Source organism: Microchirus variegatus, assembly GCF_963457635.1.
Source record: "Microchirus variegatus genome assembly, chromosome: 15".
NCBI classification, from domain to species: Eukaryota; Metazoa; Chordata; class Actinopteri; order Pleuronectiformes; family Soleidae; genus Microchirus; species Microchirus variegatus.
This window is the reverse complement of record NC_139816.1, coordinates 11,492,020-11,516,664: the sequence shown is the minus strand read 5'-3', so window position 1 is coordinate 11,516,664 and position 24,645 is coordinate 11,492,020. Positions and strand designations below refer to the sequence as shown.

Here is a 24,645-nt window from a genome sequence, read left to right as displayed (position 1 = left end):
CTACATTATCCATAGATCAGATAATGTATTGATTCATTTATCTGTGAATATCATTCATTCATTCGTTTGGTTTATATTAAATAAACATATATTATTATCTATGAATACAGTGTACTGCATGTGTCTATATATACATTCTACACTCAATCATCCTATATTATATAAAGTACAAATATCTATACATCTATCTATTGAAAAATGTTCCTGTCTTTGTTTCTTGGTTCGTTCGCGTGACAGTAATAAACTCTCTCCCCACCTGAACAGTTAAAAAAAAAACGAAAAAAAAAAAAAACGCTCACGTCTCGGAGCTCACGCGCACTCGCGCATGTCTGCCATAAATAGACGTGCGACAGAGAGCTAAGTTCAAAGGCAACAACAAGGTCCAACGCAACAAGTTTGCAGGAGAGCAGAGCAGCGGAGGAGTGGGGTTCAGTTAGGAGACTTCTTTTTTTTTTTCCAATGGAGGAGCGATACGATCGACCTGCGCACAAGGGGAGGAGACGCTTCACAGTGTGCTTAAGTGTCTGCGCTATTATTCTGCTGTTAATTATCGTTGCCATTCTGCTGGCTTTCGTCATCAAGGATAATAAAGAAAATCAACTGGAAAAGAGTTTCCTGACGAGGTGTGAGGCATTCGAGGAGGGGTGAGTGTTTTTATTTATTATGATATGACATATGTCAGCTTTACTGACTCACCTGTGTTATATCTACGCAATATGTTTACTTTATTTTTATATGCAATAATAATAATAGTAATACTAAATACTACTGCTGATAAAAAGAGAGTTGAGATCCTCACAATGTCATTAAATACTAACCTGGACACCTCAATGATATATATAGGTGAATGATGAGGACATGTGAGGACAGGTGAATGATAAGGACATGTGAGGACAGGTGAATGATGAGGACAGGTGAATGATAAGGGCAGGTGAGGACAAGTGAATGATGAGGAAAGGTGAATGACAAGGACAGGTGAATGATGAGGACAGGTGAATGACAGGTGAATAATGACGAGGACAGGTGCATGAATGATGAGGACAGGTGAATGATGAGGACAGGTAAATGACGAGGACAGGTGAATGATGAGGACAGGTGAATGACAGGTGAATAATGACGAGGACAGCTGCATGAATGATGAGGACAGGTGAATGACGAGGGCAGGTGAATTTTTGATAATTAAGTTCCCTAAGTGAGTGAGTGAGTGAGTGAGTGAGAAAGTTCAAGTATTTGTGACCTTTGACCCATTTTGACTGATGTATTATGACAGGGTTTCTCACTCTTCAAATCTTCAACTAAAGAAAAACAACAAATAACAATCTGAGCATTATTTAGATATTATTAAAATATTTAAAAGTTATCTAGATTTTTTGTTAAAAAAAATTCCACACTATCAGGGGCTCATCCTGGTGATCAGGAGGCCTAATATCAAAATAAATGCAGTACTGTGGATGATACCATGCCTATCAGGGGAATAAAATGCAACATCCAAATTGAAGATAAATTAATATGTTAATAAAGATAGTATTTTTGATTTAAAAAAAAAAAAAACAGGGTCGTGACAAAATCTGCAGTGCTGCAAAAATGACTTGCAAATGATCATTAATTTTTGTCTATTCAACTAAATCAATAGGATATTAATGATGAAATGTTGTCTGTAAATGCGCTTTTGTCAGGATTGATTATTTTGATTTCTTTAAAAGTGGTTTCCCAGATAAGAACGTTTGGAAAAGACTGGTTTACTTAAAACAATGAAATGTTCTTTTACATGTTAATCTGTGTCCTTGGAAATAAGCAAATGTGTAATTTTTATTTATTTTTTTTCCCCCAGATATAACTGCAAAAACATATCGGACATTTTCAAAAATGCGTTTGTACGAAAGGATCCTTGCAAAGTTCCCATGGAAGCTTACGATCCTCTCTTCACTGCAGTGCCCATGAAACCTTTTTGCAACAGAGTAAGCTCCATGTCTGTTCTGAGCAGCGTCACACGGTCCACGCCCAGGGTTCTCAAACTGTCGTGCATGTACCACCAGTGGAACACGAGCTTCCAGTCGTAATATAAAAAAAAAGTCATAATATTATGAGAAAAAAGTAGTTTTCAATCTATTGACAAGTCATGTTTTTGTGTGGGGGGATTAGATGATGTTCTGGACCAAAACCAAGCATTTGGTCCACGATTTCACAGAAAAGAAAGATTGTTTCGTCACACTGGAGGACACGCTGCTGGGATCAGTCCTAAACGACCTGACCTGGTGTGGAGAGGAGAACAGCGACGGTAAGAGCCTCCGGGCAACAGACTGACACAAACTCTGATCCTGCAAACACTGTTTCGTCACTGTATGTGTGCGCGTTTCATGCTTATGCAACAAAGGAACATGAGGGATTAACGCTGACATTTGTCATAATTGCTGCTGTCTCGTGCCAAAAGGTTGTATTTACGAGGCCCGCGAGTTAATTAAAACACGCCGGGTCATGTTCAGTGTCTGACACGAGCAGTAGCCTTCAATCAAGAGAGTCTGTAGCAGAAGCGTCCGTGCTCAACAAGGCTCAAGTTCACGTTTGGCAGGAAGCTGCCATTTCTTTTAATTAGGGTTTTTCAATTGGTAATTTTTGAGGTAGTTTCAACAAACGCAAGCTTCTACACGACATCGTTTTCCCTGCTGAGCATGATTTTCAGCTTAACCCCTTCTTGTAACGATATATGTGTCTGTACCATAGACCCGTCACCAAAAAGTGGATGTAGTTTTTCCAGTTGCAAACAAAACAGTTTTTTTGCAAGCAGACACGTGTCGTCGTCTTTTTCCTTCTAAATGGGAACACGGCAAACAAATTAGAAAAGCTGTCTATGACTTGAAATTGGGCTGAAAGTTGTTCAACTGTGCATAGGATACTTTTGAAGTCTGAAGTTCATGACTGCTGTCTAATGCCATGTCATGCCACAATTTATGAGCTCATGCTATTTTGGACCGTGTCGACGATCCACTCGAATGAGAGTTTGAGTTATTGCCTTCAGGTCGGCATTCCGCGGCGTCATCTCATGTAACTAACAGGTTCTTAAAATGACAGTTTGAGTTCAGTTTTTTGTGTGTGCTCACCTGTCGGTAAACTTATGTCTACACAATATTAATTAAGTCTACAATATGTTTCCCCCCTTTGTTTCTTACAATTAGACATTGTTTTTTTCAAGTGGAAACTGACGTTTGTGAGCGACTCATTCCTTCGCACCACGTGTGTCCCGTATGTAAATATCTGAATGAAAAACACATCTGGGCTTAATAATGGAAGCAGCAGTGGATCATAACTCCTGTGTGATATGATGCAAAATTGCAGGTTTGTTGGTTTACTTTGGTTTAGGACAGGGTTTCTCACTCCTGGTCCTGGGGAGCCACTGTCCTGCATGTTTTAGGTGTTTCCCTGCTCGAACACACCTGATTCAAATAAATGGGTAATGGTCTGATCAGGAAAAATCTAAAACATGCAGGACAGTGGCTCCCCAGGACCAGGAGTGAGAAACCCTGGTTTAGGGAGTGAGTGAGTGAACAAACGTTTGTTTCCAGTGGGAAAAGGCTGTCAGAGGGAGCCTCCGTGTCTTGTTTGCTATACAAATAAAGACAACCTTGAATTTTGAACTAACTAGCTTGTAAAAACACCTCATAAAACATGTTGTTTTTTTCACCAGAAGTCAGTTTTTGTCCACAAATCGAAGTTATATAGAAAGAAAAGGTAAATAGAAGAAAAAAGTTCCCTAAGATATAAGACTATTAAAAGTCATAAAATATCAAATCATCATCATGGCATTGTTACATTCTTATATTCAATGATCTCTCCTTAATTTAACTAGTTTAGCCCTTTTTTTCTCTTTCGGCATGGTGACAGCATGCGACATCCTGAAGTTTCTGTTTTTGCGTCTCACCTCGGCAAAATCTCCTTCCAGCAACACTGAAAAGACCTGAATGTGTCTGGGTTTTTTTTTTTGTCCTAGAAATATTCACAAGCGGCTGCCCAGGTTGGAATGACTGTGAGAATAACCCTGTCCGCTCATTCTGGAACAAAGCGTCAAGTGATGTAAGTTATCAACCACAGTATAAAGTAGATGTCCCAGGATGAAGCATATGGTTCAACACATAATTTGTAGAACATGACTTGCAGCAAGAACTCTCCTGTGTATAAGTGATTGTTGTGATGGCAAGGAATGAAAAGAAAGGTCATTCTCTCCCTCTCTTTCTCTCTCTGCTTCCTCATCAATGAGGCTTTGTGCTGGTCTCCATGGAGCCACGTTGCACAGCTCTCTCTCTCCTGAGCCACTGACGGCAACCCACGCATTCACATTAGCCCTCGTTAGTGAAAACACAGCTGCTCAACTGATCTCACCTATAATTAAGCATTTCCAGGTGTTATAGATCCATAATGAGACAGAAAAAAAAAACTGTTTTTATTCTGACATTATTCTATTCATTTTATTTGAATTACCGCCACCTAGTGTTGGAAAATGTATTGATATTATATCAAGATACGAGATGACATTTGTTATGTCTTTTCCTGGTTTGAAATGCAGCCGCGGCACTGATTGTGGTATTAAAAATAAAAAATACATGTCATTATTGACCCATTTATAAAATATTTGTGCCGCTGCAGAATTTGACTAAATAATTAAATGTCCTTTATTAAATAATACAAATAGACAAAGCAACTCACCTCATGTCTAAAATTAAGAGTTACACTTTTGCACGTGGCCAAAGGAATTGGTCTTGTAACCAATAAGAGGGGTTGCAGGTTCACTTAAGGTCTAGGGTGCTCCTGAGCAAGGCACCAATATAGCTACAATCAATAACTGTAATATATATGTGTAAATGTTAAATTTACACTGTTACAGCAGCAAAGACAGTCAAAAGTAAAAGTAAAAAAAAAACACATTTATTTTATGAATATGCAATGTATATATTCTCCCGCCAAGAAGTTTAAATCTGTGGCAGCCCAGTGTTTGACTACCGTGATTAAAATGGATGGATTTTGGCAGCGACGCAGTAACAGAGGAGATTGAAGTCTTACTTGTTTTTTTTTGTGAGTTTGACGTCTTCCGTCCTGTGCGTAGTTTGGAGACAATGCCTGCGGCAACGTTTCGGCTATGCTTAACGGATCCATCGCGACGCCGTACTCCCCCACGAGGTGAGTTGCTCCGCACTGGGGGGAAAATATCAGGGAAATGTTAGGAATCTCATATTAGCACAAGCTGCATGCATCACATTCTCAGTGATATTTTTTTGACTACTTATAAAAGAGCTTCTGTTTGTTTTATGTGATGTTTATTCTCTGCTGTTTCATTCCTCCATGTATTAACTCAGAGTGTGTGAGCACTTTGAACAGGGAAATGTGTCCCAGGCACAATGGATGACATTCCTGTCCTGTTTCTTTGCTTTTACTCAGCTCCAGACATACTGTATACATCATTTTCCGATTATTTAAATCCCTGTCATGGTTCTCTAAAGCTTAACAGTCTGACTGAGAAGAAGGTACCAAGTTAACCAGTTGACAATTAACAAGACACAGGTGAAACACATCAGGGCAGGAAGCAAGGCTCGATAAGACAGACACAAAATAAACAGGAAGTGAACAACAAAGGGAGAAGAAATTACACAATAAAACAGGAAATAACCCACAGTAAAAACTGACAGTCATTTTGTTTATATTACCATTGTTCTGGGAAGTCAGTTTAAGCATACTAATCATACATTTAAGTTACTATGTCCTCTTAAATGCACAACAATTGCTCATCGGAAATCCTTATGCTTCTTCTTTTATTACTATTGCAACATTTTACATGTTTCCAAATAAAGTAAATAATATGTGATACTAATATGAAATATATAGCAAAAGTAGGAGAGAGAGAAAGAAAAACCGTATCTACAGTGTACAATGTAAACACTGATCTGTGAAAAGACTGTAAATGACACTTTGTTTTCAAGTGCTTTTTCACCGAAATGGTTTTGTTTTTGCCCTCAGTATTTTTGCAAGCATCGAAATGAAGAGGTTTACCTTTCCCAAGGTGAAAAGCCTGACTGTTGTTCTTGTCACAGATGAGAAAGACATGTAAGATGTCTTAATTTCTTGTCAATGTTTCTGTGAAACATACTTGTGAATGTACAAAAAATGTAAAAAAAAGAATCCATAATATGTACTGTATCGTCTCATCCCCTCAGGACGAACTGCACGAACGTGTCGCTAAATGATTTACAGAACGATCTGGCTGAAGGGATTAAATACAGCTGCAAAGAAGTGACTGAGTGAGTCAAACATTCACGTGTGAGACAGGGAAACACACAAGTGTCTTTTCTTACTCTGTTTTTCGGACTCTTTTTTTGTAGATCTCAGCTCCAGGTGTGCAGCAATGATCGTGAAAAACCTTGTGGTGCCTGTTGGTGAAAACGTCAGATCATGAAAAAACAACAATAAACAAGTTGTGGAGAACAATAATAATAATAATAATAATAACAATAATGCGATTTTCTGACTCTAATGCATCGTTGTAAACAACATGCACATATAAGGTGTCTTATGTTCGTATTTTGTACTTTTCATACCTCCGAAGTTATTTTGCATTTTAAAAATGTTGATTTTTTTTCTTTGTATTTAGTCGGTGAAAATGTTTATAAGAAGCTCTAGCATGTGTCATGTACTGTAGAGTTAGTGATCCCTGTCCTTATACTCTGACACTGACAATTGTACTCTTTACTGCAATAATGTATATGAGTATGAGGCTGTGGGAAATAATAATAAACAGGGTCATTACGGTACTTTGGTGGAAATGTACATAGTTAAATAAATGTACTTTTGATTAACAAGACTGGAATATTGACAGGCCTTTATACAGGGAACCTAATTTACACCCATTTTACAATATTTTCTGTGCTGAGGGCACATTTTCTTATCTAGTTGTGAGGTCTGTAAAAGAAAATGCCACATCATGGTGTGTGCCGCCAAAACAGGAAGTTCTAACTGTCTACCTGAAGTCTGGTTTGTCCTCACAGCTCACACAAATTGTGTGAGATCATGATCGTTACGATGTTTTGTTTTTTTTGCGAGACTCGAGCAGGAGAGGCAAAGGCGAATGTTTGCACTTACAACACAGTACAGCGCAGCACGTGTCGCGAGGATTTATGTCGTTGCAGCCCTCAGCAGTTTAACACTGGGCGGAGTCTTGAGCAGAGACCAGAGATACCTCCAGGCTGGAGTAAGGAAGGCATTTTGAAGTCTTATCTGTAAAAGACTTTATGACTTGACCTATATGGCCTGACTCCCAGCTAAAAGCCCAGCATCAGCCATTGTATGTCCTCTAACACCAGAATCAAAACAACGCCATTTTGACAGGAAACCATTCTGTTAAAATCCACATACATTTATACCAGGAAACGTGCTGTGTTTCCGTCATGGTACAGTCTGTGTTTCATTTTCCCCCTCTCCTCGAAGTCTGTGACTTCCGTGTACGTTCATTACTCTATTTCCATTCATCCTCCACATGAGGCTATGCCAATCTCAGGTGACATAGGGTGAGAGACCGGGCACACTCTGGACAGGTCGCCAGGCCATCACAGGTCCACATATAGAGACAAACAAACATCCACTCTCACACTTACTGTCAATTTAGAGTGTCCACCAAAGAGCGGTAGCCACTACACCAATGAAAACACAGCAGTAACAGATATCCCTAAACCAGGAATACATGTATATGAACACCCATCTGAATGACTGAGACAATGCCGGCGAGCATCGTGCCAGGTCTGATACATATAGTTGGTAAGACTTGAGATAGTGTATCTGGTCCAGATGTCTGTCACCTTGGTATCTAGGGAGGGAACCTTGAAAGGTGCCTCGTCTATGTCTTATCGTACGTTATGGCTGTGACATTGACAGTGAATTGTGATGATAATTAGATGGATGGCGGGAAAGCAAACACAGAGACAAAATAAAAACAGAAAAGCTACATCATAAGACAACGAATCCACAAGAGAACAAAAGTCCAATTAAATCATGTCAGAGGTCAAGTTCATTTATTATATTAAATGAACATAGAGGCTTTTCTCATTCAGACCACATCCAACCAAAACTCTGTTAATATATTCATGTTTCCCTCAGCATTTGTATTTCTGCTAAAAAGTTATATGAAACCTGCTCCCGCCTGAGGGCGGACTGAGATGTGTGTAAATTTGCAAAACCACTTAAAACACGGGCACAGAATTGAAAGTGATCTGCTGCTTCTGGTTTTACACGTGTAGACGTAGGCCACAGAGTCTTCTGTCTTTCCTTTTTATGTGTGTGAACAAACGGGGGTGTGTGTGTGTGAGTGTGTGACACATGCAGGAGCTCTTAAGAGTAGAGTTTCGTGTTGCGGATCTGAGTGAGATTGTTTTGGCAGGAAAAGGGAGGCTCGCCGAGCTGAAACCTCCTCTTTCCTTTTTGGTGACTTCGCTGCTGTGTCACACGTCCCGTAAACAGGCCCACGTCGGTGATGGGAAGGGACGTTCTGGGCCTCCGAGTGCTACAAATGTGACATGAAGGAGGCCCCTTCTGTAAAAACCACAACGACAGTGTGCTGTGAGAAACACTGTAGTGTCGGTAAACACTGTCCCGATTTGAGTCACTGGCTTTCGCACTGCGCAGTAAATGATTATCTTATTATAGCGCTTTCAAGGCAATTGTGTCAAGGCCAAACAAATAAAAAAAAGTCAACAGACTTGACTGTTTATACAGTGACAACCATCAAAAACGAATTTTGCTGGTTTATACTGAACAGTTTCCATTTGCACTGAAAGTTTGAAATGTACATTTGTACATTTGCAACGTCTTACACACCGTACCTTTAACCGAAAAAAACCTAAGAGCAGTTAGACGCCACAAAGTTTGGGTTTTGGGTTGTTACCTGAGCCTGATCTCATCTCCAAGGGGATTCCTGGGTCGAAACCCAGCTAAGGGTTTCAGTTTCACGCTTACGTGTTCCGCACATATCAGAAACAATTAGTGCTTAGTCAAATTACTCTACACTAAATCTGTACAGGGGTCAGGAATGAATGAGTGAGGTGAGATGAGCAAATGGAAACCACCAGGATTGAGTTAAGTCAGCTGAAGGGGTATCGTAAAACGAAGCGAGACGTCGCTGATAATTTAGAAGCTGCATTGCGTAACCTCTGGTGGTTTCTGTTGACTTTATTACTCTGCCTCTTTCTGTTTCATGTGACATCATTTCTACAGGCTCTGTCAGGCAAAACTATCAGACCTGACTGAGGGAGCTCTGCTAGAACCTGCTTATAAAGGTTCCACCAAGAACCCTTTTAAAACCCTTTATTCAGGAAAGGGGTTTTAAAGGGTTCTCTGGATCAAAATGGTTCTTACTGGAACCATTAGTGTTACCAAGAACCCTTGAAAAAGGGTTCAGAAGCAAATGGTTCCAGGTAGAACCTCAGCCCTTGTAGAAGGACCCTTTTGGAACCCTTATTTCTAGGAGTGTACCATGTAGAGGAGACTGCCACAACACCGTGATCAGAAACCCCATAATGAGGCGCGATGCCACTAGCTTATAATTTGTGGCAACATATGAACATATGAACCACAAAGGCCTGGTTCTGCTGCTTTTCGCTCTCGCTCAGGGTCTCGCTCGCGTCCTCAATGCCACAAATATGACTAAGACCTCACTTTCTGATTTTATCAGAACTTCTCATTATTTGTGTTAACTCAGAGCGAAAGAGTGGGAGGGAGAGCATCTGCACAGGTGCTAAAAAGGCTTAAAGCCATGATTGTCAAACTGTGGTATACGGGTACAGGGTAAACTACCTGTGACAAATCACCACTATGACTGTGTCGGAATCGAAAAGTTCACAGGGTTTCTCACTCCTGGTCCCGGGGAGCCACGAGCTGTCCATTTGAATCAGGTGTGTTTGAGCAGGGACACATCTAAAACATGCAGGGCAGTGGCTCCCAAGGACCAGGAGCGAGAAACCCTGTTCTAGACTGACCCTCGTTTAAAGTTTGAATGCCGTTGTTCAGGTTTCATGTAAAGTCCCCCGTGGCGCCCAAAGTCCCTTGAAATACCCGTGGATGGGTTATTACTATTAGACTCTCAGTGATGCAAATCAATTAATAAGCCAAACACACACAAAAAACAAACCACAAACAAGTCATGATTAGCAGTCTCGTTAACATCAAATACACTACTTTTTATCTCATAAAAGTGATTTCTCTCTCACAGTAACTGAAATAAAGGGAAGTAAGTTGAAGGAATTCACATAGACAACATTAAATAAAAGAAAAGACAGCAGAGAGTGCAAACCATCACTCTGCTGCTCAGTTTCCCACAGTTTCACATCATTCCCATCAACACTGACGGCTGGCAAAGGAAGTTTGAAGCTATATGGAGCATCATCAGCATCAGCAGCAGCAGCAGAAGAAGCAGCAGCAGCGTGTTTCCCCCCTCGCCTCCTTCCGTGAAACACGTCTGACTCAACAGCTTTGAGAACGTCAGATTGTGTAAACTTTATTCTGCGTGATGTGTGACTTTCCCACAACCCACCAACCCACAGCGGACCATACTTTTCTCTTTTTTTTTTTGCTTCTTTTCTTTCTGTTTTTTCATTTTGACGTTAGTGATTTGACAATATTTCCGGACTCTTAAGCGTGAGCGGTTCTGAGTCAGGCAGGAAGTGCACCAACAAGCTTGCAGCATAAATTACACTGTAAAAAAATACAATCATTATATATATCATTAAAATACTGTGAACATTAAATTAGTTTTTCTAATAATTCATGAATGAATTAAAATTACATTATTTTTGCTTTAGTGTTGCTTTTAAAGGGGTTTTATTTTGTTATTTTGGTTACATAAAAATTAAGTACACTTGGTTGACAAATAACTTCAATAACTTCAGACACCCTAATTAATGTGTATTTAGTTATATGGAATTATCTACATATAACCTATTAAATATGTGCTTGTTACCAGTTACAAACATTTTAATTTATTTTTCCTTTTCAGTACATAAATAAATTATTTTAAAGGAGCAGTGACAGTTAAAATGACCCCAACAAGAGATAAGAGCTGACACTAAATAATTTTTTTTTTTTTTGCAGTGTAATGGCAGATTTTTCTCTTAGTCATACTCCGTACAGTAAACACAGTGTTTATTACCGCTCGCTCTGGCTGTTGACCAACCACTTGTACTTTCCTTTCCTTGATTGCATGCACTGGCTAAGCCCAAAGAGGGAAACCTGACAGCTGATTGGACGCTGTGGGTTTTACTACGTCACGCAGGAACGTGAGTATAACAACATGCTGTGGGGCAGAGTGTGTTTCAAATCTCAGCTTCACAGAGGGATCTGATCTGATCACAGGCAAATTATGGTGAGTTTATTTTTTAATTTTCTATTTCATGGTTGGGCCGAGAATGTGAGTTTGTATAATTGTATAGGTTTTAAGGTGAAGGGAAAACCTGCTTAAATGACCCAATATAACAGTTTTAGACATTTTGACAATCATATATAGTCCAAAACCTCATCAAAAACTTTAAAAAATATATATTATTTTTTTATATGGAATCATTTGAGAGACCACATGCAGCTTGAGTTTGAGTGAGATCACATGCGACTGTGAGCTCAGATATTTCCTCTGTGGCTTTTTTGGGGGGGGGGTTTTTGAGTCAGTTGTCAACCTTTTTTTCCTTAAAAGCACATGCTGCACTCTTTGTATCATCATCGTCCACAGCCTGTAGTATATAAGACCAGACAGCGGATATACAGTATTACACTATGAATACAATAAAATGTACTTAAAGTTTACAGTTTGAATTTGAATTAAGAAATGTAATTAAATTAATAAAGACTCAAAGTAGAGATTAGATTACTTTTTTTTTACAACTGATCATTTTTAGACTATAAATGTGGCCTGTGTTTTAATTGCTAATGTAACTATTATCTATTAATTTTATTAATCTATTATCTCTTAATCGATTACTAGTTTTTTTTTCCATGAAATATCAGAAAATGTTGAAAAATCATTCTTCATTTCCAAACCTAAAAATTATGATATCTTTGAATGTCTTGTTTTGTCCACAAACCAAAATGATTCAGTTTGAATGATTTCTTTGTTAAATGGAGCAAAGAAACCAGAAAATATATTTTAATTATGTTTTAATTATGACAAAAACATTCAAACCGATTAATCGATTATCAAAATAGTTGACAAATTCATTACTTTAGTTTTATTAATAATCCATTCATTGAATAATCAACATTTAACATTTAAACATTTAACTTCTCTCAAGAAAACTTGAAAGCTTGTGGACAAATCTGCTTACAGCAAATGTATATGTGTGTTACAGACACTTATTCATCGCTTTTAGTGCCTATAAATGTTTAGCAGTGTATTGTAAAATAGATATAAATACATTAAGAAATAATGAAAATGTTGTCATATTATGACCTACATGTGAAGATTTCACTTTAAAAGTGCTTTATCAGTGATGCAGAATTAAAATATTATTCAAAGTAAAACTTGATTGGTTTCAGTTTTGGACAATAAATGGAATCAATTGAAATAAAATGAAATATATTCATTTTTGAAATAAGTTTAGTTTTGTTTTTTGAGCTTTTATTTTAAAAGCTGTCTCTTCTTTCTTCTGTGCTTTAAGTCCCTGCGTGAAATCATGATGGACAAACAACCAGAGGAAAAATCGCAGGCCAGAGACAACAAACGTCCTCACAGATTATATCCATCACTGCCAAACATAGACAGGTGAGGAAGCATCATTATTCACAGAAAATAGGGAATAACATATATTTTTTTTAAGCTACTATAAACAAAAATTGTGTTTTCAGATATGAAATCTGCAAGTTGGACGGCTCCTTCGACGAGAAGCTTCATGAAGCCGCAGAGTTTTGTCGTGACAGACTGCTGGAGGACACGCAGGTAATATTAACAAACGCAAAACTGGAATATACACTCTCCGTTTCCCACACCACAAGGAAATGTCCGCGTTCTCTGTGTTTACTGGAAGCTGTCAAGTGCAGAACTTCCAAACGTGTGTAACAGGAAGTCAGTTAGTGGATGTTGCCTTGTTGCGCAATCGCCTGTAAAGATGCCCCACGTTTAACAGTTCCTCCTATTTTTCCCTCAGCTGGAAGTGTCCGCTGCCAAAGACGATGCCGGGCTGACGGCACAGATACTTATCTTGGAGAGGCAGAGGGAAGAGGTGAGAGCATGTCAGAAGAAGTGAGATTTATGATCGCTCCAGAAAACGAGCATGTGGTTCCAGTACTTATATGAGACGTTTGTTCTTTCTGACTCATTCAGGTTATTTCTCTGAATAAGAGATGGGCAAAGGAATATCAAACAATGGTGTGCTACTACAAACAGAAGGTAAGAAAGGGAAACATGCAATATATGGTTATGTGGTCACCAGATATTGACACATTATCAACAGTGACTTTGCAGTGTGCCAACATTTCTGTGAACTGCCAGCCGGGACCAAAAAAATTTTTAGCTGCACAAAATTGCCCAAAAAAAGGCAGCTGATGATTTGTGGAAAATGATTCAAAATGAATTCAACTTGTTTTGATTCAAACGCTCAGGTTCAGGATTTAAAGACATTGCTTCATCATTTTGAAGAGGAGACGTGCGAGGCAAGAGTGAAGCCCATTACCTCATGTAAAAAGCTCAAGACGCTCAAAGGCAAAGACGACGCGCAGACCGGCGACGTGGACGTATGCTCTGAATTACTGGCAGCAGAAAAGGAGGTGCAATTGCTGCGTGCGCAGAACAGCACACTGACCAGAAGAGGGCAACATCAGAAAGAGGAGATCAAAAGGCTGAACAAGGTGAGGCGGGTTATCTCCATCACACTATGCATTTTTCCTCCTAAGTTGTGTGTTTGCTACAGTGGCAGCACATCCAGTAAAAGTTACCTACTGTTGCTTTATTGTGTTTGCCCAGGCCCTGGAGGAGGCTCTTGTCACCACCGCACCTCCTGGGATCAGCAGTGAAACGCAGCAGGACGTGTGGAAACATCAGGTGAGCTGTGAAACAAGGGTTGGATTAGAAGAATAACACCAAATAACAACAAAAATATCAATTTCCACAAATTCCCTACATTCTGTATCTTTACATCATGTTTCCTTGTATCCATATTTAGGCTGAGGTCTACAAGGAAGACTTCTTTACTGAGCGGAAAGACAGAGAGAAGTTGAAAGAGAAGTACTTGGAGCTGGAAAGTCACTTCAGGAAAGCTCGTCGTGAGCTGCGTGTCCTTAAATCTCAGGTGCGACACACTTCCTGTGCTGATATTCTGCCTCATTTGCGCTACGATGAATACAGATTTAACATTGACATAGTTTGTTTGTTGTTTCACAGGGGACTTGTACTCAGCCTCCACAAGTTGTGATTGAATGCGTGAACACACATCGAGTGACACGTCCCAATAACCAGGTCGACCCGAGGCGAGAGTGCTCTTGATGAACTGTGAAATTCAACGGCCTCTTCGCGCTTTGTGTGTTTATATTTTTGGCTGCACTTTATAAAAGTCACTGCTCGATAAGGAGAAAGTGAGCAACGAGGTCACTCCACACCTCCACTCCAACTCAATATGGTGAATAACTGTATTCACACTTCTCTAGAGAGTGACATTAAATACCCAAGTGCGTGCAAAGTGTGTTATGTAAACCCTGCTGACTTTACTTCTCAACGTGTGACAAAGGGAGATATCAGTTATTGCAAACACAAACACTATTGACATGGATGTCTCAAAGACACACCTGCATCTGCAAAAGCTCATATACTATTTATTTTTAAAATGTATACTCACATCTGAGTCACTCTGTTGGTTCATTTGGACTTGAGGCCTGTGAGAGTGGCAACCTTTATTTTAACAGTTTATTTATGAATGTTTGTTGGTTACATATTTGTAATTTCTCTTCTTAATTTATCACAAAAGTAAAACCACTGAATCACATCACAGAGTGTGGAGTTTGCTTTTTCATTTTGGGGGTTTATTTAGGTTCAATTGGTGAAGTCTGGAGCTGTTTTTGTGGATTTTCCTCTTGTTCTTGTCTGCTGTTAAATGATGTCTTTCACATCTATCAGATTCTAGACATAAAGGGTTACCTAAGAGGAACCTGGGACACAGCCACAGTTGTAGGGCTGCTGGTGTTGTTGGCTAAGTTGTGCCATGAGTGGAGTAATGTAAAGGAACCAGCTAGATAATTGAATTTAATGGCGCTTAAATAACTTCAGCATCACGTCTCTCATGTGCATTCTCCCTGCTTCACAATGTTCATCCCTGGTGCTGGAAAAAATATCACCTTAAGTTGCAAAAACCTCTAGTGACCTCTAGTGGTGGCCATCATTTTAAATATAACCCAAGCCTGCAGCACACTTCAGTATAAGACATAATTGTGATATTCTTAATTGTCTGTCACAGCAGGAGCAAGAATCAACACCAGCGCTCTGTCACATGTATTTTCCATACATATTTTCTTTGTCACAAAAGAAGTAAATGTAGTGAAAATGAGTTGTAAGCAAACTAAAACCTTTCCCAAACATCTGCATCTCTCACAGCCACAGAAAATGTGCCGTATCATGGCTATTCCTGAGATACTTCCCAGTTATTTAATTCAGCAAATTATAACCCTGCCAAAGGACTGTTCTAATGTACATACAGTAATGGCATATATCCTCATAGCAACTGTACCATGATCCTTTGTGCATACATGTTCAAAAATGATGTGTGACAGAAAATATGACGGCTAATCCTAAAGCAAATGTGAAGTTTGCCATACATACATCATAATATTAAATACAACATCAAAATAAAACGAAAATATAAATGCTAGTGACAGTTGACACAGGGCTAACTGCTAGCTATAGCTGTTTGTTAGCTGAAACTACCGCTAGTTAACATAAACATGAGTTTACATAAAAAAAATGCATACTACATGGCTTCTTTGTCCACTTACCTTGTTTACTAAGTTGACATTTAAAAAACAACGATGATGAAGCGAAAACACCTTGCAAGCTTTCTTCTATTTCTATGTGCCAGAATGCTAACTAATAACCAAAATGATGAGTGACAGAACTATGATGGCTAAATAAAACAAATGTTAAATTTCTTTTACTTGTCATAACTGTAAATATATTACATCAAAATAAAGCAAAAATAGAAATGCTGGTGACTAGCAGCTAACTGCTGACTTTAGCTGTAAGGCCTATGTTTGTTAGCTGAAACCACAGGGGGTTGTACCTATGTTGCCCAGGTCTGATGTTCCCCGATCGGGCTAGTTAGCATAAACACCTAGTTAGCATAAACAACAGCTAACATAGATGTATCAAAATAAAGCAAAATATAAATGCTAGTAACAGTTGAACACTCCTAGCTAACTGGGAGCTAAAATGGGAGAACAACCTTTCACAATTTTTTTAAATGGTGCTTATAAATATTTTTTGTAATTTTACCTTAATTCCTCTAAGGCCGTAATATAGTTGAGTGAAACACACAATTGTGGAGGTGGAGTTTTTTTTTTGTTTTTTTTGGAAGAATTTTATTGGCACAGTTATAGCAGCAATGTGTTCTTGTTTATTTTCAACAATAGTCCCAATAACAGTTTGTGGCTAATAGTAACCTTTAATTATAAGGAATATCATTGACAAAATCTAAAATTATGACACTTTGAGCTCAGTTAAAGTGATTGTCGGTACAGCTGCGTAAAGTGCATATGCACACACACAACACAAAGAAAGTGGAACTGAGTACGTATGAAATCACCAGATCTGCTCTGTAGCTACACTTTCTTAGTGGTTTAGTCTGAAGATACTTGCTGTATATAAATAGATGTAGTAACATATGATTATTATTATTATGACCCCATGCCTTACTGGTTCAGTGTGTAAGACTTAGTGACATCTACTGGTAAGACTGCAGATTGCAATTAAGGGCGTCAGACTTTAGAAACAATGTTGTTCTTCTTCATATTCCAATTAAAAACATGCAAAACGTATACTCTGGTTTGTCCTTTTGTGCTGCAGAGCAAATTGGCAACCTCTGTGAAGCAAAGCCGTAGCCCTAAGTGCATAAAAAAGCTTAATCTAAGGGTAAACAACTCTTATACCTTTGAACAAACTCAATTATGGGTAGTGTATTTAATTTTTGCAGATTAACCCTCCTAAATGTTACACACTGGACCTTTAAGGTGATGATGAGCTTACAAATACAATATATTAGGATGCCTTCAAATGGTAACACATCTGTACCCAGTGCTCAGTGTTGTAGCTTGTTGTTATACTGCAGATTGTGATGGAGGGAAAAACAAGAAATAGTCTGAAATACTGAAGATCTCTTGCCTTTTTTACAGATAAATATGTTAAATACATTCTACTGAAGTATTTTTCAAAGGACAGAAATAACAGCCACAAAGCGGATAAAGACAAAAAAAAAAAAAAAAAAGACAAACTCTGGCCAGTATTGCACCACCACTTATGATACATCAGCCGCTCCACTCTGCCAACACCTTAGCAGGAATATGAGAACATCCACTTGTCAGAGGACCGGTCCAAGGACGGCCCTTCTCAGTAGAAAGCGGGGTTCGTGTGTTCGATGACACAGCGTCGGCAGTGGCGTCTGACAAACCTCAGAGCCTCTGGCGACACTTCGCAGTCCTGCACGTTGAGCAGCTGCAGCTCGCAGCAGTTTGCTGCCAGAGCTTTGAGTCCTCTGCCAGTGACACTCTCACACGCTCGGAGGCTGACTCGCCTCAGGCCCTGGCAGTACATCGCCAGCTGCTCCAGCCCACTGTCTGACACCAGCGGGCATTTGCCCACATCCAGAGACTTGAGTTTGGGGCAGCTCCTGGCCAGGTGGCCGAGGCCGTGGTCTGTCAGCCCCTCGCAACCCCTTGCGTTCAAGTAGCGCAGTCTCGGGCAGTAGCGAGCCACGTAGCGTATGCCCACATCTGTGATGCGGGTGCAGTGAGCGACGCTCAGGTAACGCAGGCAGCCTTCCAGTCGGGCGACTTCGCGCAGCCCGAAATCCCCCACCAAGCGGCAGTCGCTGAGGCTTAGCTCTCTTATTGACGGGCAGTGGAGAGCCAGGTGGCGCAAGGCCTCATCTGTCAGTCTGGTGCAGCGGCGCAAATACAGATGTGTCAGGCGCGGGCAGTGGGAGGCGATAGTTCGCAATCCCTCATCTTCGAGGGAAAAGCAGTCGGTCATGTCCAGGTAGTGAATGGAAATCTGCTGGCCATGAAGAGGGGAGAGCTGGAGCGAGGCCTCCTGGGTAAGACTGATGCATGTCACCTTGGAGCAGCCTGGAAAAGAAGGACAGAGGTGTTGTCAGCGCAGAATAATTCATGTAGATTGATTTTAATTCAAAGCATTTATGTGACCCAGGTGCCCATGTGGACACCTTCAGCTCATAATGTGTTCATAATAGGAGACAAATTCCGCAATGCTTGCTCTCCAAATGAGTAGAAATGCCAAGTTAACTTGTTCTAGTTTACACTGCTTAAGCATGAACAAGAATATCAGTGAACAAGGACTGTGAAAATCCAAATAACAAAAACAGTGTCATCCGTTCCTGGAAAAGACCTGCAGGAAAAAGCTGAGTCCAGATAGTAACCACTAGAGGGCACCAAAGTAAAACCTGCTGCATCTGGCTTCATGCCTGCAGCTGCAAGTTTGAAAATGTTTTGAGAACACCAGCCTTGGGTTTTTTTTGTTCTCAGGATAAGAATCAAAGACTGATTTCCTCATTAGTCACAACATTTGACTTGATTTTATTATTTTGTCTCTTCAAATTAAAATCATCTCTTTTTTTAAAAAAGGGCTATTTTTCGCAACAAAGAACCTTCTTTGTGGTGCTAATGCCGCAGGCAACGCTCTGCCATCGGAGTCCAGTCCAAGTCGGTGTTATTTGTGTCACTTCCTTAATGAAAGCAGCAGACCAGCTCTTTTACTCATGTTGAAGTAAGTTCTGCTTTCAGCTAAAGAAAGCCTTTCTTCTCCCACATGGGAGCTTTAAGGTTGGCAGAGCTTCTCCCGCTCCTCTGATGATTTTACCAGCTTTGGAAGGAACGACTGAGAAGGACCGAGAGGAGGAATTCTTTAAAGTAACTGCACACGTGCATGATGTTAATTTGCAGCTACTCCTTGAGGATAGAGGGCGACTAACGTGGGTTTATCTCAGGCCGATCTTTAGAAATCAGTGCAGCTGATATACGATGCTTGTGATAAAAAACAACAGGTCATTGACAATAACGGACCAACGAAATTGCTTAACTTCAATAAACTTACATTTAACTACATGTATGGTGTCTGACTCACATATTTAAATAAAATATAATATGTATAAACAAAATATTGAATACTCTATACTATATGGATTTAATGGGTTGCTGGTTTGAGGTCACCAAATAATTCTGCTGAATGTATCACTTTCAAAAGTCTGGTTAACCCATTTAAATTATTCATGATATTTGGAAATTGCATTAAACACATTTTGTAAAATGTGTGTAAAATGTGTGTATAAATGCATTAGACACAATATTCTCTTGTCATGATTTATTGTTTTAACTGGATTAGATAGTCATATTTAATAAGTAGGGCAGCTTAGTTGGGCAAATTGGATTATTAAAATAATTCAAAAATCACATACTGCTATTTTATTTAAAGGTGCCATGTGTAAGAATGTGGCCACAAAAGGTTACTACATTTGAAATACAGAGGTCTTTTAGGTTTCGTTTTCTGACGTAACTGGCAACCCATGGTTGCTCGGCAGCTGAGACTCTACTGACTGCAATGATTGGTAGACGGCGGTAGGTGGCGCCACATGCCAAAACATGATTTTAAAACATAAACATGATTCATAAACATTATTCATGACTCTCTGTGACATATTAAGAGGATTTTATGGCCATTTGCTTTAGATTTATTACATAATGCACCTTTAAAACTGTAGTACATAACTTTTATATAAGTCAAATGAGTTCAAGCAATTCTGATCTTATCTTGTCTACACACAAGAGCTCTTTTTAACCAAATATCTGTTTGGCAGAGTACAGATATTTGCAGAATAAATCACCAAAAGTTGCATACTGCATCTTTAAGGAAACTGAATATGGCTGCCATTAGCCACCAGTTGAGATAAGTTGACTTTGATTGTGTCTTATAGACAGTAAAAACTACTTCATTTTGGTTTTACCTGAAAGGTTCAGGTGTTCCAGGTTGGGGCAGCAGGATACCACCTCAAACACGGCATCATTCGAGATGTTATAACAGCCAGCGACCTCCAGGTGGCGTAGTTCTGGGCAGCACTGAGCCACCACATGCAGGCCGCGGTCCGTGAGCCTCTTGCAGCCGTTGGCTATCACCGTCTCCAGGGTCAGGCACACGTTGGGCGTGTCCTGGCACAGTCGGTGAGTGAGGACTCTGATGGCGCGGTCCACGTGCAGCAGCTCCCCCGCCAGCTGCACGGTGCTCCACAGCCTCGGGTCCCACGCGAGGTTGTACCAGCGGCGGCACACGCGTGCGCAGCGGCACAGCTGATTGGTGGGGAGGTGGGAGAAGATCTGCAGAAGGGCGTGGTCGGGGAGGAGGTCGATGGGCGCGTGGTGGTGGGCTTTTGACTGGCGGGAACGAGTGTGGGTGCCCGGCTGAGAGTGGACCACGGCGACGGTCTCGGCGGGAGCAGAGGACGATGACGAGGAGTTGGTCTCATGGCCGTTGCTGGAGAGAGCGGGTGAGGAGAGAGAGGAGGACTTGGAGGGCAGGATGAGACCAGGACTTGGGGTGCTCAAAGTCCTGGTGCTGGAGTCCAGACCTGAATGGAGTAGAGATGAGATCAACACAGTTAGAGTTAGAACCAAAAAAATTTTTTATTTCTTAGCTTTGTTAAAAAAAATAATCCTGAAATAGGTTTACCTATGATTTGGAATTTAAACCAACAACTCATGAAATATGAATATTTTCTGGTTTCTTTGCTCCTCTATGAGAGTAAACAGTGTTTTGGAAAACAATGAATTCCACCATTTTCTGTATGTGATGGACCAAAAAGATTAATCAGCAAAATAATCACTAGATTAATAATTTATGAAACTCTCCGAAGTGTCTGAAGAGCTAAAGCTATGTATTGTTCATTTTAACCGTTTCTATTTATCGTTAATAGAAAAATAATGCCTCTAAAATAGGGGTCTCAAACTTAAATGACTGATATTTGTGATGATATTTCATAGAATTTCAAAATAAGTGTTTATTTTGATATTGAAACACAAATATTAAAAAAATATTTAGGATTAGTGCTGTCAAACGTTAACGCGTTTCCATGACGACTGATTGGAAAAAGACTGTAAAGTAACGCTAAACTTTAAAAACAGATGCACATTATACCGCAGTACACAGGTACGCTGGTTATTTGTAGCGCTGCTCTTTTCATTCAATAAACAGACTGCTCCAGTTCGTCTGTAGGCGCGCTAACCACCGCTAAAAGGAGCTAATGCTAACTCCGGTGTCGCGGCACGTAAACATGACGTCATGTTCCTCTTTTCCGGTCAGTCGTCATGGAAACGTGTCATGCTATTGCACAGCACTATTTATGATGCAATATAGATGGACATATCAAAAAAAAAACCTGACAGAATGAATAATTCTGACTCTTTTATATGTGGAGGGCCGCATGAAATTGTTTAGCGGGCCACAATTGGCCCACGGCCCGCGAGTTTGAAGCCTCTGCTGTAAAACCACTTATGTAAACCCACGTATGTGTTTTAAACAAGACCAGGTCTAATATAATTTGTGTGGAAAAAAATAGCTCATCATTTATTTTTAAGTGTGATTTGAGCCTGACGTGGTCTAATGTGATCGCTTCAAGGCTTTTTTTTCTTTGACTTCTAAGACTTTATCACAACAACTGCTGCAAAAGAGTCAGAACTCAATTTCCAAAGCCAAATTCAGCGTCCTCATATTTCCACTGGTGCTAAAGGGGAAAAACGAAAAAAAAAAAAAAAAAATCCACCCCGCAAATACATTATTTATTATCATCTGTGACATTTGGTGCATTCCAAGAATAATTTTGCAACGAATACCGCGATCTAAAGTTCTGCTTGTACTTTCCTCCAGCCTGACTCATGCATTTACATTTCCACAAGTAATTTCCTCCACTTCCTCCAACGACTTGTGACAACTGAAAACAATCCTCCGGTGACCTCGGGCTTTTTACACAAACGGAGAGAACAGCTAATGGTGACTGTTCTGTTCGTGAAATCCAACAGAGTAAGTGTTTCCATGCAAGTAAAAAAAAAAAACCCAGCTTAGCATCTTAAAAGGACACTGTATTGATTTTGCATTGCATTTAAACGAAGCTGAGAGACTTTGGAGACAGCGATCATGGGGAAATATAAGCTTCACACAAACCAATCAGTAATATTAAGGCTTTCTGAGGCTCGTGCAAAAACACGGGACGCTTGCCATTCCCACCGTACTTTCATTAGACGCTCAGTGCCTGGTAAATAGCAACATCCTTTGAACTTGTGTCTGCAATTTCTGTGGGGTTCAAACACATGTTAAGATAAGCCTAATGTGATTTTCTCAAGACTCATCAAAGCTCCCACACGACCACAGAAGACATCCTACATCTGTTCTCACAGGCTGCCACGGCTCTCTACTCCTACACTGACCGACGAGCATGTCACTCCTCAAACATGATTTTCTGCAGATCAAAATATCAGAAATATCATCTTTCTTGGTCCTTATTTGATTTTTTTTTTTCCTTCTCCTCCTTCACTTTCAAAAAGCGTAGTCTCGAGGCCCCAACCAACGCTGCCACATGTGATACCATTTAAGGCAGTTTATCAGGTTTCATGATGTTCCATTTGAGGTAACAATTTTTCTTCTTAAAATGATTTGCGTTTGAGGCATTTATTCTCGTATTAACGAGACAGAGTAAGTGTGAACGAGGAGAGCGATGCGGAAAAAAGACCACAAAGCCACAAATTCTCCTCCTAAGGGTTGCCAGCTTTTTTTCAAACCTTTAAAGCCGTATTAGGCTTCAAGAGCTGTAAACACTTTGACTTTGAGGTACAAAATCGGTGGCATGTTCCTTTAAAGGCCAACATATCTTGTTGCTGTGGTGCTTATTTAAAATTTAAGACTCCTACTAGAGAGACATTGGTGTCTCTATGTCTATTTTGTTACAAAAAGGCCACAGGGTTTGTCGACAGGTGCCGGGTTGTGATGGTGCCATAGCAACAGCGGCCTTTATCGTCGATGAAGAGGCGTTTCCATGGGTGTCCTTATCATGTTTTGGGATGTTTGGGGGGGAAAAAAATGTGTCACGTTTATCTGCGAGGGCCTTTGGCAGCAGTTACTGTGTAGATCTTCAAAGCGAGCGGGTGGTGGGATTTCAGTACAGTTAGCTCTGCGTGAACTCTGATGGCCTCCAGAACCAGGGCTGCAGGCGCAGCTGTGAATAGCAGCGGCTGTGGCGTGAGACGACGGCGCCTCCACCTTCATCGTTGGACCACTGAGTGCTCTCCTCTGATGCTATCTGTAGCTCCTCGGTGTGTTTGTCCAAACTTGAGCAGTCGAGTTGGAGTCAGTCGCTTAAGTTTGGCGTCACTTTCAAGTGCTAACTGGACCCAAAACGAGGTCTTATCTTGTTTCAAAGTAAATTCTTTAGCATTCTTAAGGTTCAAGGCAGGAACAGTTTTGTCATAACAGCAGAAAAGACTTGTGAAAACTCTCATGTGAAACATCCTTCCAAAATAATTGCATGCATTGAACTTTTTCAAGAACAAAACTAACTTTATAGAATCTCAGGAACATGCCTGAAGGACAATAAATGGTATCAATTTTGTCACAAAGGCTCTATTTACTATGTGGTGGACACATAAATGAAACTGTATAAAAACCCTTTCATGGACTCTGTGGAGAAACTGTACCTGGCCTTTTCTGCAGGAATCTATTACCACTTTTGGTTTGGTTTGGTTTGGTTTGTAGTTCCCAACCACAAAAAAAAGTCCCTTCTCTTACTTTATTCTTTATAGTGTCCAAAAAGGCTTTTTATGACCTTCAAATTAAACACAGAAAGAAAGAAAAGGCTGTGGACACAAGTCATCATCACCAACTGACCCTTTCCATTACCAGAGCGTTTAAAAGAACTTTACCTACATCTTGGCAGCAAGAAACTATAGTTCCAGCAGCTTTGTATCTGAACCCAAAAAGGGTTCTTTTTGAGGATTCAGCAACTATTGAGCTAAAAAAAAGTCCTTGTTTTATGTCTTGATGGTCTTGATGAATGTGCAATCACACTAAAAAAAAAAATGAAGAGAATGGGAAACAGACAACTACAGCAGCATGAAATCCCACAAACAAACCTCGTTCTCTATGCCTCTTAAGGCCTTTAATGCTTGGGTATAAGGTTTTGAGGTGGCAATTGATGTTGAGTTTGAGTCCATTCCATTCCCACTTAGACTTTTGCTACGTGAATTCAAACAGGTCAACTATATTGAGCTAAAAATGATATTTATAGTTCCAGTCAAGCAAACTGAACCGTGTCTGAATCTGTGGCTAATGGAGGCTTCAGGGCGGACAGTCAGCTGCTTCCACACTGTGTGTCTGCATCT

General features: G+C 40.1%; 3 protein-coding genes across 4 annotated transcripts in view; 2 read left to right on the top strand and 1 right to left on the bottom strand.

Annotated features, from left to right (window-relative positions):
• Nucleotides 1-381: 381 nt before the first annotated feature.
• On the top strand, nucleotides 382-9,681 carry LOC310937191 (ADP-ribosyl cyclase/cyclic ADP-ribose hydrolase 1-like). The gene is made up of 8 exons (XM_083901408.1): nucleotides 382-644; nucleotides 1,832-1,958; nucleotides 2,143-2,278; nucleotides 3,986-4,068; nucleotides 5,096-5,169; nucleotides 6,004-6,090; nucleotides 6,201-6,284; nucleotides 6,366-9,681. The coding sequence occupies exons 1-8, from the start codon at nucleotides 460-462 to the stop codon at nucleotides 6,421-6,423; spliced, it is 834 nt and encodes a 277-aa protein (XP_083757534.1). The 5' UTR covers nucleotides 382-459; the 3' UTR covers nucleotides 6,424-9,681.
• A 2,598-nt stretch (nucleotides 9,682-12,279) lies between these two features.
• Nucleotides 12,280-14,894, top strand: LOC310937492 (TNFAIP3-interacting protein 1-like). 2 transcript variants are annotated; one of them, XR_014593019.1, is made up of 8 exons: nucleotides 12,280-12,778; nucleotides 12,862-12,952; nucleotides 13,161-13,235; nucleotides 13,337-13,402; nucleotides 13,615-13,860; nucleotides 13,944-14,053; nucleotides 14,175-14,300; nucleotides 14,393-14,504. XR_014593019.1 is itself a non-coding variant. In XM_083901775.1 (8 exons), exons 1-8 carry the CDS (start codon nucleotides 12,690-12,692, stop codon nucleotides 14,492-14,494), a joined length of 873 nt encoding a protein of 290 aa, XP_083757901.1. In that variant the 5' UTR covers nucleotides 12,280-12,689; the 3' UTR covers nucleotides 14,495-14,894. The 2 variants fall into 2 exon arrangements, 1 of the variants encoding a protein (XP_083757901.1); XM_083901775.1 differs by having other exon boundaries at nucleotides 13,976-14,053; nucleotides 14,393-14,894.
• Nucleotides 14,895-17,599: 2,705 nt separating this feature from the next.
• LOC310937453 (F-box/LRR-repeat protein 7-like) overlaps nucleotides 17,600-24,645 on the bottom strand; it is a gene marked incomplete at its 3' end in the record, with an annotated part of 29,096 nt that continues 22,050 nt past the window's right edge. Inside the window, exons 3-4 of the mRNA XM_083901733.1 lie at nucleotides 20,229-20,846; nucleotides 17,600-18,336 (exon numbers count right to left, since the gene is read on the bottom strand). Coding sequence (XP_083757859.1) covers nucleotides 17,600-18,336; nucleotides 20,229-20,846 — 1,355 coding nt within the window. The remainder of the gene's footprint in view (nucleotides 18,337-20,228; nucleotides 20,847-24,645) is intronic.